We start from the raw sequence: 15417 nt of genomic DNA, 5'->3' as shown, positions 1-15417 counted from the left end.
ATCTCAGGAGGGAAGCACACAGTGTGTAGCAGCTTCTGGGCCCATCGCCCAGCCGAGGGCTGCTTGGATCTTGGGCTTTTGACCCTGTAAGGGGGCAGGCAGGGGCGGACGAGGCCGGACAGAGGACACCTTAACACTGAAAGGCAGTGTTAAACAGAAGAGGCTCGGTTTCCGGTCCAAAACATTCTCCCTTCGAAATGTGGGCCCAAAGCATTGCCCTACCCTGCCCCATTAAGCAGCAGCAACCACAGCCAAGTTTTAATCATTTAATTATTTAACACCTTCAAATGAAACCCACACAGAGTTCTTCCATGTGTCTCACTCCAGCTTCAGGGGAGAGGGAATGAATTGCTTATATAGACATATCAAAGACTCAGAAATTTAAAGAAATATATATATATATGTATGTATATATACATACTTCTCTAACATTTTTATGGAAAGTAAAAATCAGAGGCTTTTGGTCTCCATGTGCACTAGGTCAAGCTCATCTGCCCCAGAGGCCAAAGAAGGGCTGCCTCTTCCCGAGACCCGCCCTTCTCCTTTGTACTCCGTCCCACCCTCCTTGTGGGGAAACCAGCTCGGAGGATTCTAACTGAAGATAAGGAGCTCAAGTACCACAAGGAGGGCTGGCCCAGAGATCCAGAAGGTGGGCACCCTCCCACCTCCAGCAGCTCTGAGGCTGCTGCCAGGGCCTGGCATCCTGTAAGCTTTGGCCTGGTCCTGGTTCTTGGTTCCCCAGGGGGTTGAGTCAGGAGCTCTGAGCATAGCAGTGCTTCCTGACCGTCCTCTTTCCCCACCTCACTGGTCAGGAGCAAGACATGCCCAACAGCAGCTCTCCGTTACCCAAAGGGCAAGGTAGGAAAGGGGTTATAGCTACAGGGAGAAGACGGTGAGAGAGAGCTCTCAGCCCACATCCCCTGTTCCTAGCTTTTGTCCTGGGAGGGGGTCAGCCTCACTTCTGGGTAGAGGAAAAGCAACTGAAAGCAAGGTTCCCTGCCAGTCTTAAGCCCAAGCCACTGTTGTCCTCAAGGACCAAGGGAGGGCGGCCCTGGTGACAGCCACACTGCGGTGGAAGGAGGCACTAGGACCATCCCCATGGAGCCGCTGGGGCCAGTGTGGAAACCAGCTAACCCAGATAGGTGGCGCAGGTTGAAAAAGGAAAGGTGAAAATTCCCGGAGGAGCATAGCAGGGGCTGCTATCAAGGGGGGCCTACCCAGCCGGCCCCTAGGAGTGCTGAGTGCCCCCACACGGACTAGGAAGGATCTGGAATAGAATGCACCTTTGCTTCCCATCCTGTCACTTAGCATCAGCTCCCCACAGTGGAACCACCTGTGCTGAAAAGCAGCTGCAGAAAGGACACGCCAGAGCAGCAGAGGAAAGGAGGGTCAGGGGATGAAATCCATGCGGCCAGGTCTGGGCCCGCTGGCCAGATAAGCTCCTCCCGGCCAGACCCTCCCCTCCATCCGTGTCTTCAATACTTCCTGTCGAGCTGAGAGGGGTGAGCTTTGCCACAGCCCATGGGCTTCTCCATCTGAAGGGTCGTGCTGGCCCACCCCTACCTGATCAAGTGGAGCCAAGTGCCCCATGAGATAACTCCCTACTCTGCTCTGCTCTCTGAGGACAGAACGAACCTGTGGGCCCCCCTCTGGTTCCCTCTCCCTCACTCCCTTGGGCCCTGGCAGCTTCCTGCTTCCCGTCCCCTGCGTGGAGCACCTGGCAGACCCTAGAAGGCAGGAGGGCGGTTGGTGCTAAGTTGAGGCACAGGAAGGCTAGCCCCCGCTGCACCTTTTGTGCTTTGGAATTCCACAGCCCCACTCCCGCCTCAAGCCTGGAGAAGCCTGCGGGAATACGACTTGCCCACCTCCAAGAAGAAAAGGAGCAAGCTAGATCAGAGGAGGGGGACAGATTGGTCCCAGCCATGGGCTGGCTGCTGGGGACTGATGCTGCTGCCACGTAAACAGGCCCTTGGAATGTGTCTTCATGGGCCCTGGAGGATGGACATGCAGCTACTTTTCAAAAGTGCTTTGATTCTGGACTACAGCATGTGCATGATTTGGACATGAAAAAGAAAATGGGAAAAAACAAAACAAAATAGGTGAGGTGTTCTGTAACCAACTCTGTGGCCTTGAGGCCAGCAGGGGGCGCAGCCACTCACTCCCACCCCCTACCTCCTTCAAGATGAGACTAAGGCCAAGACTGAAGCGGCAGCTGCCAGAAGTGAATCCATTCAGGAAAAGGCATGAGAGCTGGATGACGCGGAGGACAGGACCCACACCAGGCTTGCATAAATATCAAAGGCCGTGGAGGTTAAGGCTGCAGGCGTCCCCCCATCAGGTTAAGCGTCTGCCGTATCCTCTCATCCCTGGAGCCGCACAGGTCCCTGAGATTATGTTCCTGGGATGGGCCAGTGGTGCCAGAGAGATGCCTGATGGTCAGACCAGCTCCTTCTGCGGGCCTGTGGACGGAAAAGAAGGGACATTCAGCAAGGGGCCTCCTAGTTTGGTTCTGGCCACTAAGAGCCCAGGGCACATCCTCACCCCCTCACTTTACTAACCACGCCAACAGCACCGGGCTAGGCATTCTACATCCATTCCCTATGCCACCACAGTGTCTCACCGCCTCCCACTTCACCGTGACGAACGTGAGGCTCGGATGGGTGGATAAAACGGCAAAGTTGGGACTCCCACTCAGTGGCTCCAACTAAAGCCTCATGGAACATGCTCCTTGACTGTAGCTCATCAGAGGTGACAGGCCACCCTTCCCAGGCAACTTGAGGCCAGAAAAATCTTAAGAGCAAGCGCTAATGGCAGGACTCCTGAGCCTTATTTTCCCTTGACCCCATCGCTGCTCACAGTACCTGAGCCAGGCACACCCAGCTTCTGCTCTTCTGGGCCCACCAGCTGTGGGACACCTCCATTCTCCGCCAGCTCCTCCTTAGTCCTGTCTTCGGCCTGGGCGTGAGGGAGCCCGTTGGTGGGAGGAGCAGTGAGGGGCTCAGCCGGAGGGAAGCTGGGGGAGGTGGGTGGGGGGACTCCCCCAGAAGGCTTGCGGGCCACGGGCGGGGGAGCCTTTGGTGGCTTCTTTGTGGCCTGGGGTGGCCGTTGCTCTGAGATACTCCGAAGCTCTGCTACCAGGTTCCGCTGGAGGTCAGCCTGCGTCTCAGGGGACAGGGGCCGCTCCAGCTGCAGCTTCTTAGAGCCCTTGGAGAAGATGAAGCTGGCCGTAGAGGCAGGGGACCGTTGCTCTGCCTCAGGTGGTCCATTGGGTTGGGCACTCACAGGGCCCACGCTGGCAGCCAGATTGGAGGCCTTGAGTCGAACAGCAGCGTGGAGCCCTGAGGAGGGGGCCGGCGTTGGGCTGGCCCGCCCTGATAGGGCCCTTCGTAGTGGCTTCTGGGGGGCTGAGGGTGCTGATGCTGGGTTTGGAGCCACTGTGGGAGCACCCACAGAGCGCAGCCGAACCATCTGCAGGAGGGAGGGTGTGACCAGGGGGGCACCGGCATCCTCCCTGGGAAGCCCCCCACCCCTGCTGCATCCCACTGGTTCCCTCCCAGGGACCTTGGCCAGAAGCCCTGTGACAGAACCAGCAGCAGGCGGGGCTGGCAGAGCTGGAGGAGGGTCTGGGGTACCACAGGGCTGGTTCTGGATAGAGACAGCGGCTGAGGAGGGCTCCAGGGGGTGGGAAGGGCCTGCAGACTCAGGGCCAGCCACAGAGAAGAAGGCCTCCTCAGGTGGAGGGAAGTCGGCCATGGAAAGGTCCTGCTCCTCTGGTGCAGGAGGTGGGGGTGGGGGCCAGTTGGGATCTTGGAGGGGCTCCTCAGCAGTCTCTGGGGCAGACAGGGCCTCCTCAACAGCCTCTGGCTTCTTAGTGGGTGGGGGGGGTGGGTGATAAGATGGGGGTGGGGATGGTGGGGGTGACTGGTCTTTGGAGGCAACCAGAGATGCCTGCGGTGGAGTCAGGGATATCTGGGGAGTGGGTGGGGACTCAGGACTGGTAGCAGTGATGGAAATGGGCCCGGGGATCACAGCAGGGGCAGCCGGAGCAGGGGCAGCTTGCTTAGGGCTCTTGGGCTTCGAAGGAGGTGGGGAGAAGGGGGCAGGCACCTTGGGGTGAGGAGGTATGACAAACCTGTCACCCAGGGTGGTCGACATGTGTGGACCAGAGCGGTCCGAGGGGGCTGGATCAGAGGAGGAAGAACACAGAGACGTGAGGGAGGAGGAGACAGAGGCCCCGGGAGATCGAAGAGAAGTGACGCGCTCTGGCTTAGGGGGTTGGGCCTTGCCTGGGGAAGCAGAGGCCCCTGCTAGACCCTTGGGAGGGAGGGTGGGGGTACCACTTTGGCTCGAGTATCCACTGGAGGGTGACAGTGTCCGTTCCGGGGAGCGTGGGGGACGCCGGGAGCCACCTGGAGACAGGACAGGTGCCCAGCTGCCTGCTGAGCTGGATGGACAGGGTGCTGCCCCCATCCCTTCTGACCCGCCAGTGGTGGGGGGCCGGGGCAGCTGTGGCTGCTGCTTCCGCTCGGGCTTGGGAGGCAACCCCAAGGGCCCATCAGGTGCCACTGAGCCACGCTGATGGAGCGAGTGGGTCCGGCGGGGAGGTGGCGGGGGCCGCTTCAGCTTCCGAAGGGACACGCTTCGGCCAGACAACTGCCCACCGCTCCGAATGCTGACAGTGTCTGAGGCCTCGGCAGTGCTGCCCCCGCTGGGAGAGCCCCTCCCGCTGCCCCCCTGGGGAGGGGGCGCCACGCTGCTGCTGGCCACGGAGCCCTCTGGTGGGCCCTCAGAGCCACCCTTGGAGGAGAGGGTGGAACCGTCAGACACGATGGTCTCAGAGGATTGAGAGTGGCTCCAGGTGTCGCTGGAGGAAGAAGGATGGCGGCTGCGGGGCCGCGGGCTGGAGGCCGAGGAGAAGTGGCCAAACGAGCGGACGGAGGCCGGGCTGGCTGAGAGCAGGCTGCAGCGGCTCAGTGTGCGCAGGCTGCAGCGGCCCAGGGCCACCACGTCCACTGTGGGTGGCAGCACTGCGTGGGGGATCAGCTTTGACAAGTAGGTGGCCTGGGGCGAGATGGACATGGCGGGGCTCAGGGGCTCTGGAGGCCCTGCCCCTCCTGTCAGTCCCGGCACTGCCAGGGACATGGGCCGGGTGAGTGGCGGGGGCCGGGCGCCCGTGGACCGGCCAACGAGGGTGTCATCCCGGTAGATGCGGTCGATGTGGCGCTGCAGCATGGCCTCTGCCTTGGCACCGGCTTCTGCCTCTGCCTCCAGCGCCTGCAGGGACACCCTGGCCCCTGGCCCTGAGGCCAGGCCTGCCGGGCGGCCATCCACCGTGGGGATTCGGACAGCATCCCGTGGGCCAGGAGGCCGAGGAGTACCCGGTGCCTCACGCTCATTCCGCAGGCCTGGAATGGACAGGGAAGACGAGGGAGTCAGCGGAGGGGGTGGCCAGGGCTCCCCACCCAACACCTCCCTCATCGGTGCTCACCGAGTTCCTTCTGCACATGCTGTGGCAGTCCCAGCACCGTGCTCCGCCGCTCCCGCCGCCGCCGTCCTGACTTTCCAGATGATTTGGGAAATGAGTCATGGGGTCGGAAGGTGGAGCCTGGGGGCCAGTCCAGGGGAGACAAACTGTTAGAGCAGGTCTGGGGGCACAGTCTGCAAAGCACTACTTTTAAAGACTCTTAGCAAGAGCTCTGCAAAAAAAGATTTCCAGTCAAGGTGTCATGGGCAAAGCTAAGTTAAATAAAGCTAGAAGCTTCTTTTCAGGAAGCCTTCTGAAGGCTCTACTAGGTCAATAAGGATCATTTCCATAGTATGCTAAACACTTAGTATTCTTCTCCTCATTTTTAAAGAACATCAGACCGAAGCACAGAGAGGTTAAAGGTTGGCCCAAGATCACACAGCTGTAAACAGCAATGCTAGGCTCAGATCCAGGTTCCCCAACTCTTAACAGTCCTACTTTTTGGTTAATGTTCATGAATCTCCAAAAGGACACAGGGTACTATATCTTCCGAATTCACTGAATCACAGAGCCTTGAGAAATGCTAGATGAAGAGGAAAAGGGGAAGATGCAGGTCTTGGGACCCAGATGATGCCTGCCACCCCTCTCCCCAGCCCAAGAATCCTGGCTGGTGAGCGGACACCTTTGCGCTGGATCATCTCAGAGCGGATGGAGAGAGCATCCTCTGCTGTGGAGCTCTCGGCCGTGTAGGACGTGGTCTGGCTGCAGAAGGAGATGCTGTCTTCATCCGGCCCCGTCCGGGAGGACTGTTGGGGGAAGAAGGATCAGGCCCTGGCCTCAGACCCGACCAGCCCCAAGGCTAAGTGCAGCTTACCCTGGCCTTCTCAGGCCCCCCCTTTGGAAATTCGGACTCAGGTTCGCCTCCCTCCACCCCATCCCCCTACCACTGCAGCATCACCTAGCACTGAGCAGGCATCAGCCAGAGGAACCCTGGACCAGCCCCTCAGGGGGCATCTCATCTAGCCCTTTATGATACAGAAAGGAAATAGATCCAGAAGGGTCCAAAGATGCACTTGCCAGAGGTCAAGCAGGGAGGGAAGAGTCAGGGCTGAACTGGGAGGGCTCACCTGGATGCTCTGGGTGTCTCCATGGTCCCAGGCAGCCTTGTTCAGTTTCTGTCTTTCTGGAAGACAGCAGAGAGGTGTGTTGAGCTAGGCCCCCGACCTTGGGAGCTGAGAGCAGCACTGGAGGGGAGAAGGGGGTTACCTTGGTGCTGGAGGGAGCGGAGCCCCTCCTGGGCCTGCGTGTGCAGCTCTTCCAGGTGAGGCGGTCGGCCACTGGGGAAGAAGACATTGTCCTGATGCTCATCCACTACAGACCCTGGCCCCTGGCTGGGCCCTGCACTTAGACGCTTGTCGCTCTCAGCCTTGGCAGACCCTAGTGGGATGGAGGAGGAGGGAAAGTGAGGCCCAAAGGCATGTGGGCCTCGGCGGTGCACAGGCACCTGCACATATAGGCAATGCCCACTTCTCCCAGTCTGAACTCCCAGCCCACAATCCTGGGGTATACACTCAATATAGACAGACCCCCAGTACCTACACAAACTACAACCAAGGGTATATACATCTGAGCATCCCCCCACACAAAGGGCCCCATCCAGGGCACTATGCCCAGGGCACATACGCCCCCCACATCCGCACACAACACCCACAGGCTTCAGTATGTATACAAACAAACAGCATCTGAGTATAATCACATCTGTGTACACCAGAGCACACCCAGCCCCTATGTAGACACACAACACCCAGTCTCCATCCTGCATATATACAAACAGCTCCCAAACATACATACAACTACCATTCAGGGTCCCATGCAAGTACCCCAGTGTACACACAGCCCATAGCAAATACGTTTCTCTTATCTCCAGATTCCAAGCTCCACTTTACAGGAAAACAGATTTTTGTACACCCCCTTGGCCCAGTTCCAAGAAAAAGACACCGTGGGACACTAGGAAGGGGTGAGCACTAGAGAAGGTCATAACTAGATTCCCAGGAAGTCCTAAGGTGTGGGCCAAACCAAGAATAGGGCCTCTTGGGTTCCCTACTCACCCATGTAGCTGTCCCTTAGTGGAAAGACAGGCAGGGGAGGGGAGAAGAGGGACCCGGCCCCTCCACTCCCAAAAGAGGCAGCTCCAGCTCTCTGGGGGGAACAGTCCCAGGTGTCCCCCTCTCCCGGAGGCCCAGGCCCCTGGTGCAGAGGAGCCAGAGATCCATTACAAAGGATCTAGTTACAAGCCCCGCCCACGAAGGAGCTGGTCATCTAATCCTGGGAATAGGGGGCTGTGTCAGCACTTTACAGCCCCAGCCCCCCTTTACATGGAACCCACAACATAAGAAAAGTTCTGAGAGGGTCATGTGACCTTGGCAGCACCTTGCGGAGGGACAGAAGCAAACAAGCCCTTTAAAGGGCCCCGCCCCGAGACCAGGGTCTTCAGTTCAGACAACTGCCCTGCCCTTTCCTCTTTCCTCAGCCCTTTCTTTAGCAGCCAAGCTCCTGCCCAGGGAATCCTCCAGGATTCCACCAGTTCAGAGCGAGGAGGTCTCTCAGCGATCCTCTTCCTAACCTCCTGATTTTACCAGTCCACCAACAGGCTCCAAAAGGAAAGGTCTTGCCTAAGGTCACCCAGCTTATTGGAGTCAGAAAGGGGCAGGATTGAACACCAGGTTCCTAGAAGGGACTTCTAAATCACACTCAAACTGGGGGCCCTCTGCCCCCCACATCTTAATCCAGGCCTGAAAGCCCAGTTCCTAGAAGGAAGTGGGCACACAGGCTCCTCCCCCTATGCCCCCCAAAACTTCACTCCCCGGCCTCTAAGTACGATTTCGCTGATCTGCTCCCCAACTTCCAGGGGTACTACTTTCCTCTCTACGCTGCTCCCCACACCCCATCCTTCCCCATACACTGGGCTGACCTGCGAGGGGGTGCCCTACCTCTTAGAACTGAGGTGGTAAAGTGAGGGTACTCCTAGAGGAAGGCAGTCTTGCCCAAGGACGGCAGGTTTCAAGGTCAGAGACACCTAGATCCATCCTCCCACACACAAGCAGAGATCAGACAAAGGCGGTGGGAAAGCAGCTGGACAAAGGCACCGCGGCAGACAGGGGAGTCTGGCCTCTTCACTAGCTCCCATCCCCCACCACATCACCTTCCCCAGCCTTGGTCCCCCATTCTACATAAGACTCTGGGCAAACGGGGGTGTCAAGGGTCCTTCAACCAACCCCCCAGCCACACCCACTCACCCTTCTTCTTAAAGAGCCCAAGGAGCGCCGGGAGGTGGCGGCCCAGGAACACCACCATGGCTGCAGGCGCCAGTCGGACCGTCCCCTAGTCTACCTCTCCAGAGCGCCCGGCGGCTGCCTTCACCATAACCAAGAGCAGAGGGGATGAGTCTGCCGCCCAGCTGCAGAGCCACCGCTCCAGTCACAGGAGCGGGAGGGGCTGCTCTCCAGGACCTCCTCCCACCTTCGCCACTGATCCCGCCCCTCCACCGACCCCGCCCCTCAAGTGCGGGCCGGGGCATGAACCCTCCCAGACACCGACAGAAAAACGGAGGCCCAGAGGCTCTGGAGGCGGGGCTCCTGGGGAGAGGATGACTCAAAGATACTTAATTCCAGGAGCAGCCCACTACCCCGGGCCCCAAGTCCTTTTCTGAACGGTCAGGAGCCAGAGCTAAGGCAGGGGTCGCAGCTGCCAGATGGTAGGTGGAAGAGCCACCAGACTAGACCTGGCATGATGCCCACCCCTAAGTCCTCCTGGCTGGTGAGAGTGATTCCCTGGGGAAGGAGCTCAGAGCCTGGAGCAGCCAGGCAGAAGCCCAGGACCGCCTGTCGGGATGTCAAAGCCATTGGCAGAGGTCCCTGGAGGGGATAGGAGCCAGCCCAGGACACAGTGCTGGGAAGCCAGGGAGATGCCCAGAGGGGAATCAAGTGGCTGGTGCTAACAACCCCTCAGGTATATATTCAGCCCCAGATTTTCCAAGGGACTATCTTCCCACTTTGGTGGCCCATCAGTGGCCCAGAGACGCACTGGGAACTCTTCAAGGTAACACAACAGAGCCAGGCCTTCAAAGCAGACCTCTTGCTCCTCTGTCCCAGGATTTTCCCCACTGGCTTCACTCTGTGACTCAGTGACTGTCACCAGGCAGGGAGAACAGAATTAGCCAAGAAACAGCTCATAGGTGAGGGCAGTAAGAGTAGGAGGCAGGGGAGTTCCATGGTGGCCCAGTGGTTAAGTATTCAGCATTGTCACTGCCGTGGCTCAGGTTCGATCCCTACCCGGGGAAACTTCTGTATGCCTCAGATGTGGCTAAAAAGGGGGCGGGGGGGAGGGGCTTTACACAACACTGTAAATCAACTATAACTTAAAAAAAAGAAAAAAAAAAAAAAAAAAAAAGAGTAGGAGGCAGAGGGGAGGTACATGGAGGGAAGTTAAGTCCAGATTCAAATCTACTCCATCACATACAAGCCATGACCTTATAGGAAACAAGGCCAATAACTTGTTTATAAGATTGTTCTGGGGAGTTCCTGTTGTGGCGCAGTGGTTAACGAATCTGACTAGGAACCATGAAGTTGTGGGTTCAATCCCTGGCCTTGCTCAGTGGGTTAACGATCCAGCATTGCCGTGAGCTGTGGTGTAGGTCGAAGACGAGGCTCGGATCCTGCATTGCTGTGGCTCTGGCATAGGCTGGCAGCTACAGCTCCAATTAGACCCCTAGCCTGGGAACCTCCATATGCTGTGGGAGCAGCACAAGAAATGGCAAAAAGACCAAAAAAAAAAAAAAAAAAAAACAGAAGATTGCTCTGGAGTTCCCGTAATGGTGCAGTGAAAATGAATCAGACTAGGAAACATGAGGTTCAATCCCTGGCCTTGCTCGCTGGGTTAATAAGAATCTGGCATTTCCATGAGCTGTGGTGCAGGTCATAGACACAGATTGTATCCTGTGATGATGTGGCTATGGTATAGGCCGGCAGCTGTAGCTCTGATTCTCCCCCTAGCCTGGGAACGTCGACATGGTTCAGCTGTGGCCCTAAAAAGCAAAAAAAGGGAGTTCCCGTCGTGGCGCAGTGGTTAACGAATCCGACTAGGAACCATGAGGTTGCGGGTTCGATCCCTGCCCTTGCTCAGTGGGTTAACGATCCGGCGTTGCCGTGAGCTGTGGTGTAGGTTGCAGACGCGGCTCGGATCCTGCGTTGCTGTGGCTCTGGCGTAGGCCGGTGGCTACAGCTCCGATTCAACCCCTAGCCTGGGAACCTCCATATGCCGCGGGAGCGGCCTAAGAAATAGCAACAATAACAACAACAACAACAACAAAAAAAGACACAAGACAAAAGACAAAAAAAAAAAAAAAGAAAAAAAAGAAGAAGCCCAGGAGGGGTAAAGGGGGTACTGAAGGTTAAGCTGAGTACTGACAGTGTTAAAAGAGAGACCCCGGCAACTCCAAAAAGAGTAGCTGAGGAGTTCCCGCCATGGCACAGCAGAAACAATCCAACTAGGAACCATGAGGTTGCAGGTTCGATCCCTGGCCTCGCTCAGTGGGTTAAGGACCTGGCGTTGCTGTGAGCTGTGGTGTAGATCACAGATGTGGCTTGGATCCTGCATTGCTGTGGCTGAGGTGTAGGCCGGCAGCTGTAGCTCCAATTGGACCCCTAGCCTGGGAACCTCCATATGCCACAGCTGTGGCCCTTTAAAAAAAAAAAAAAAAAAAAAAAAAACCAAGAAAGAGTAGCTGAGACTGTGGAAGAGAGAAGGTCTGTTAACCATAAAGTGCTGTCCCCCAAACTCACCTGAGGGCACTCTTCCCACAGCACCCTTCTCTCTCTGAGTCCCTAGGAATCTAAGAATTCACAGTGGCTCCCATGATGCAAGATCCTTCTACTGGTCCTTCCCCATTTGCTGTGCCACTTCTCAGGGACCACTCCCAAAGACAGCTCTTCACTCTGGACAACACCAACTCTGTGGGGCTGCATAGTATATATCCACAAATCACTGAAATCTAAACACTCCTAAAAAGTAGGCACTTTAATCTCCATTTTATTTTAATTTTTAGGGCTGCACCTGCAGCATATGGAAATTCCCAGGCTAGGGGTCGAATCAAAGTTGCACCTGAGGCCTACATTAGATCTGAGCCACATCTGCGACCCACACTGAAGTTTGCAACAACGCTGGATCCTTAACCCACTAAACGAGTCCAGGAATCAAACCCACATCATCAGAGAGACACTGGGTCCTTAACCCACTGGGCCACAACAGGAACTCCTATCTTCGTTTTAGAGATGAAGAAACAGAGGCCAGAGAGGGCAAGCATTATAAAGCTGATAAACAGAGGGGGCAGCATTCGTACCCAAGACCACTTGAATCCAAAAGTCAAGTTTTGTCCACTGTGCCAACTACAAACCCAATCTCCCCTCTGAAGAAGAGCTGAAGGCCCCTACAATCCCCACAAATTTGAGGTTTCCTGACTGCATTCTCCCCTCTTCCCTCCCTCGTAGGCCAGACCCATCCCGTCCGCTCATTAGTTCCTCTCAAACAGAAAAGAGCAGTAGACCAACACGTGCAGGCTGATTCATTCAGGCCAGGGGCTGGTGGAAGGCAGCTCTGCTCCGACAGATCTGACAACAGCCCTGTGAGGCAGGTACTCAATGATAACGCTCCTGGTAACTGATCATGAACCTGTGGGACTCAGAGAGCTAAGTGACCTCCCAAGCTCTACTTGGCTGCAAACCTGCAGACTTCAACCATGCAGGGCAGAGTCATGCTCAGCTCCCCCAAGCAGGGAAACTAAGGGCTGAGCTCCGCTATGACAGAGGTGGGGGCCATCAGCTCATCAAGGTTCCAGGCTCAGCCGGCAGTCAAGGCCACCTGGCAATCAGGGCCACGGCTGCAAATTCCCAGCCAGATCCAAGGCTCTCACAAACCAGTAACAACTGGTTCCCTCAGCAACACCCTTCCCCCCACCCACCCGGGCCCTGACCAAAGCCTGAGGCCATTCTGAGCCACCCCAGGCACAGGTCTACACACCTGTGGCTTGTCTGCCGCTGGGCTCAGCAAGAGCCTCAGGAGGGCAGGCGCTTCATAAAGAAACTGGGGCCCCCAAAATGGAAGGACCTTGCCCAAGGCCCCACGGAGTCCATTTTCCAGCACTGTCTATCCTGGCACAGTCCAGAGGTGCAGCCTGGGGCTGAGGCTCGCCATGCAGCCTCTGCCTCCCCTACCTTCCGGGGGGGGGCGGGGGGGAAAGAAGAGGAGGCTTCCAGGGATCTCAGAAGACACCTTGCTCCCAGCCACACCTCCCAAGACGCAGGGCACACCAGGAAACACACCTGCAGGCTTAGGTACAGTGCACCAGCAGAGATGGGTGGCACACACCTCCCAAGTGGCCCACGAGGGCCACTCCCACAGACGGGCACTCTCACGACCACGTCCACAAAGCACACCCACGCCTCCCTAGTCCACGTCCTCCGCACGCACAGCCACTGCCCAGATTCACACAGGGCCCTGCTGGGCGTCTGCGTGTACACCAGGGCAGGTGCATGTACCCACCACTCAGGGGCTTTCCTGAGCCTGGGGACAGGAAAGACTAAATGGGGGAGGGAGCCCGCGCTCCGCGCCCCAAGGCCACGCACAGTGCGCATGCGTACACACTATCTTGGCAACATCCTCTGCCGGGTGAGGCCTCAACCTGCCCCATTCCAGAGCAAGGGGCGGGGGCTGAGGCGCGCCCACAGCCAGGCCGGCCTGATTCAGGGGAGAGGAATGAAGGGGGAGGGCCCAGCGGCCCAGGTGGCCTCGCGCTGGGGCCAGGATTCAGGGTGTTTGGCGGCCCTAAGTCTCAACCCCTCAGTGTTGTACTGGTGGGCAAACCGAGGCCCAGAGAGGCCCAGGGTTTTCCCACAGAAGCCTGAGCATGCGTAGATCTTACTCTTAGAGATAAGACAAAGGGACGTGAACCTAACTTGCAGGTGGAGGCGCTTTACAGTTCTAAGACACTTTCTCTTCTGTCTCACAGAACAAGAAACCTGAAAGGTAGGTGTGAGTTCCCTTTTAACAAATGAGCAAATGAGCGCAAGGAGGGAAAGTGACTTGCTCAAGGTCATCCAACCAGGCAGTGGCCCAGCCCACTTTGGGGCCTGGGTCTCCCTTCAAATGCCTTAGTGGTGCTAATGAGGAAGTTGGTGGGGAGGTGCAGCCTCGGTCACTGCCCAAAGTGGGGGAGCTCTGCACCCTGCCGCTGCACAAAGGGAGTCCCCCTCCTTCCTCTTCTCAGTCCGAAGCCCTGCCCTAGCCAAGGCTGAGCAGACAGGCCGGTTCTAAGGTAAATATTGGGGGGCAGGGAGTGCCTGGGACAGGGAAGGGAGGATCCCATCCCACAGACGCCTGGGGGAGCGGGCAGTGACACAGGGAGGAATTAGCTACCACAATATTAATAAATGTCATAATGAGTTTCCGGGTCAGTATGTGCTGCTGACAATGACATAATAATCTCTTTCGGCCAGGGTGCGATTCTGACTTTCCAAAGCCCTTTCTTTTGTTCCTTCAAGGCATGATTATCCTCATTTTATAGATGCCGGAGAGGCAGCCACCATGAAGCCAGGAGAGAAAAAGGCCGGGAGTCAGACAGTCTGGATTCCAGGCCTTAGCCAAATCCATCAGCCTCTCAGGGCCGCGGTCTCATCTGTAACGTGGGACAGATACCACCTTACAGAGGGCCTGGCAAAGTTAAAGCCAGGCCACCAAGTGTAAATACAAAGTGTTGTCATCAGAGAGAGCAGAGCCTCTGCCTCTCCAGGTGTGGGGGCCTTTCCACTTACAAGGAAAATAAGCTATCATTTATTGTCAACTGTCAGTTGAGACACACAGGGGTCTCACTAAATCCCCTCACATACAGAGGCACTCCCCTAGGCTTAGTGACTCGCCCAAGGTCATACAGCTAGTAATGGCAGAGTCAGGATGTGAGCCCAGCTGGGACCGGCCCTGTTCCTCCCATGCCACCAGAGGCCTCCTCTCCCGTCCACTTCCGGAGCTCTCTTCAAACCTCAAGTGGAGTTAAGAACCATTATTAAGATAAGGTCTGATAAAGGACACTTAACATCAGCTCCCTATCAGCTCCTCAGTGACTTAGCCCTATCTGGCAGCCCTAACCCCTGTTTGGGAGGAGGGGAAATTCAGAGCCCAGACCAGATATCCCATTGCCCTGGGAGTCAGGGGTCCCAGGCCTGAGCTCTCACTGCCCCTCAACTGTAGCAAGATCCTGAGCCAGGCACTACCTTCTTCTGGGCCTCAGTTTCTTCATCTGTGAGGTGGGAGAGTTGGAGGGATGATCTCTAAAGAGCCCTTGGCATGTATGACTCTTCCCCTAGAAGGAAGGCAGTGGTCCCCCACTTTGGGTCAGGGCCTGGGGCAGTAAGGGGGTTCAGCTTATCTCAGATCCCTCAGACCAGAGAGGGCTGGGCCAGCCCCTTATCTGGAAGCCCAGGGCTCCCACAAGCAAGTCTAAACACGGTCACAAGTCTCCCCACCCGGGTAAAGGTGGGAGACATAGGAAGAAAGGGGGCAGAGGAGGGAATAAGAGCAGGCCTTCTCCCAGCAGTGGCCCCTGGCGATCCAGGTCCAGAGGCAGAGGGAGTCTGACTCTACCAATGACTTGGTCCCTCAGTCTTGTCATCTGGAAAGAAGGACAATAAACCCTACCTAGAGGAGGGCCCTGGATATAAACCTAACAGTATAATACTTGGGAACAGGAGGGTAGAGTGCTAGGGATGCTCCCTGAGCTCCCAAATCACATCCTCCACCAATCCCCCAAATTTCCCAGGACCAAGGCCCCAGCTGGCCTGGGGCGGGGAAGGTTGAGCTGGATTCCAGAGAACCGAGGCCTAATGATTCCAGCCAGCTACAGTCTT

General features: G+C 56.9%; 1 protein-coding gene across 10 annotated transcripts in view; it reads right to left on the bottom strand.

Annotated features, from left to right (window-relative positions):
- Positions 1-252: 252 nt before the first annotated feature.
- NHSL3 (NHS like 3) overlaps positions 253-15417 on the bottom strand; it is a 61922-nt gene continuing 46757 nt past the window's right edge. For 4 of the 10 annotated variants that reach the window (XM_084963681.1, XM_084963679.1, XM_084963678.1 and 1 more), the window contains 6 exons: positions 6731-6901; positions 6592-6647; positions 6147-6270; positions 5489-5605; positions 2862-5405; positions 253-2459 (listed from right to left, as the gene is read on the bottom strand). In XM_084963681.1, coding sequence (XP_084819807.1) covers positions 2437-2459; positions 2862-5405; positions 5489-5605; positions 6147-6270; positions 6592-6647; positions 6731-6901 — 3035 coding nt within the window. In that variant the 3' untranslated portion in view covers positions 253-2436. Of the gene's footprint in view, positions 2460-2861; positions 5406-5488; positions 5606-6146; positions 6271-6591; positions 6648-6730; positions 6902-7572; positions 7712-8454; positions 8944-12840; positions 13104-15417 lie in introns of those variants that run through there. The other 6 variants (XM_084963683.1, XM_084963684.1, XM_084963685.1 and 3 more) reach the window with 6 other exon arrangements.

The sequence above is a fragment of the Sus scrofa genome, chromosome 6 (genome assembly GCF_054392235.1).
Source record: "Sus scrofa isolate SSC_HxYL_T2T_F1_AM1 chromosome 6, Sscrofa_HxYL_maternal_Yorkshire_Landrace_v2.0, whole genome shotgun sequence".
In the NCBI taxonomy this organism is placed as follows: domain Eukaryota; kingdom Metazoa; phylum Chordata; class Mammalia; order Artiodactyla; family Suidae; genus Sus; species Sus scrofa.
The sequence above is the reverse complement of the archived record's forward strand: the minus strand, read 5'-3'. Positions and strand labels throughout refer to the sequence as shown.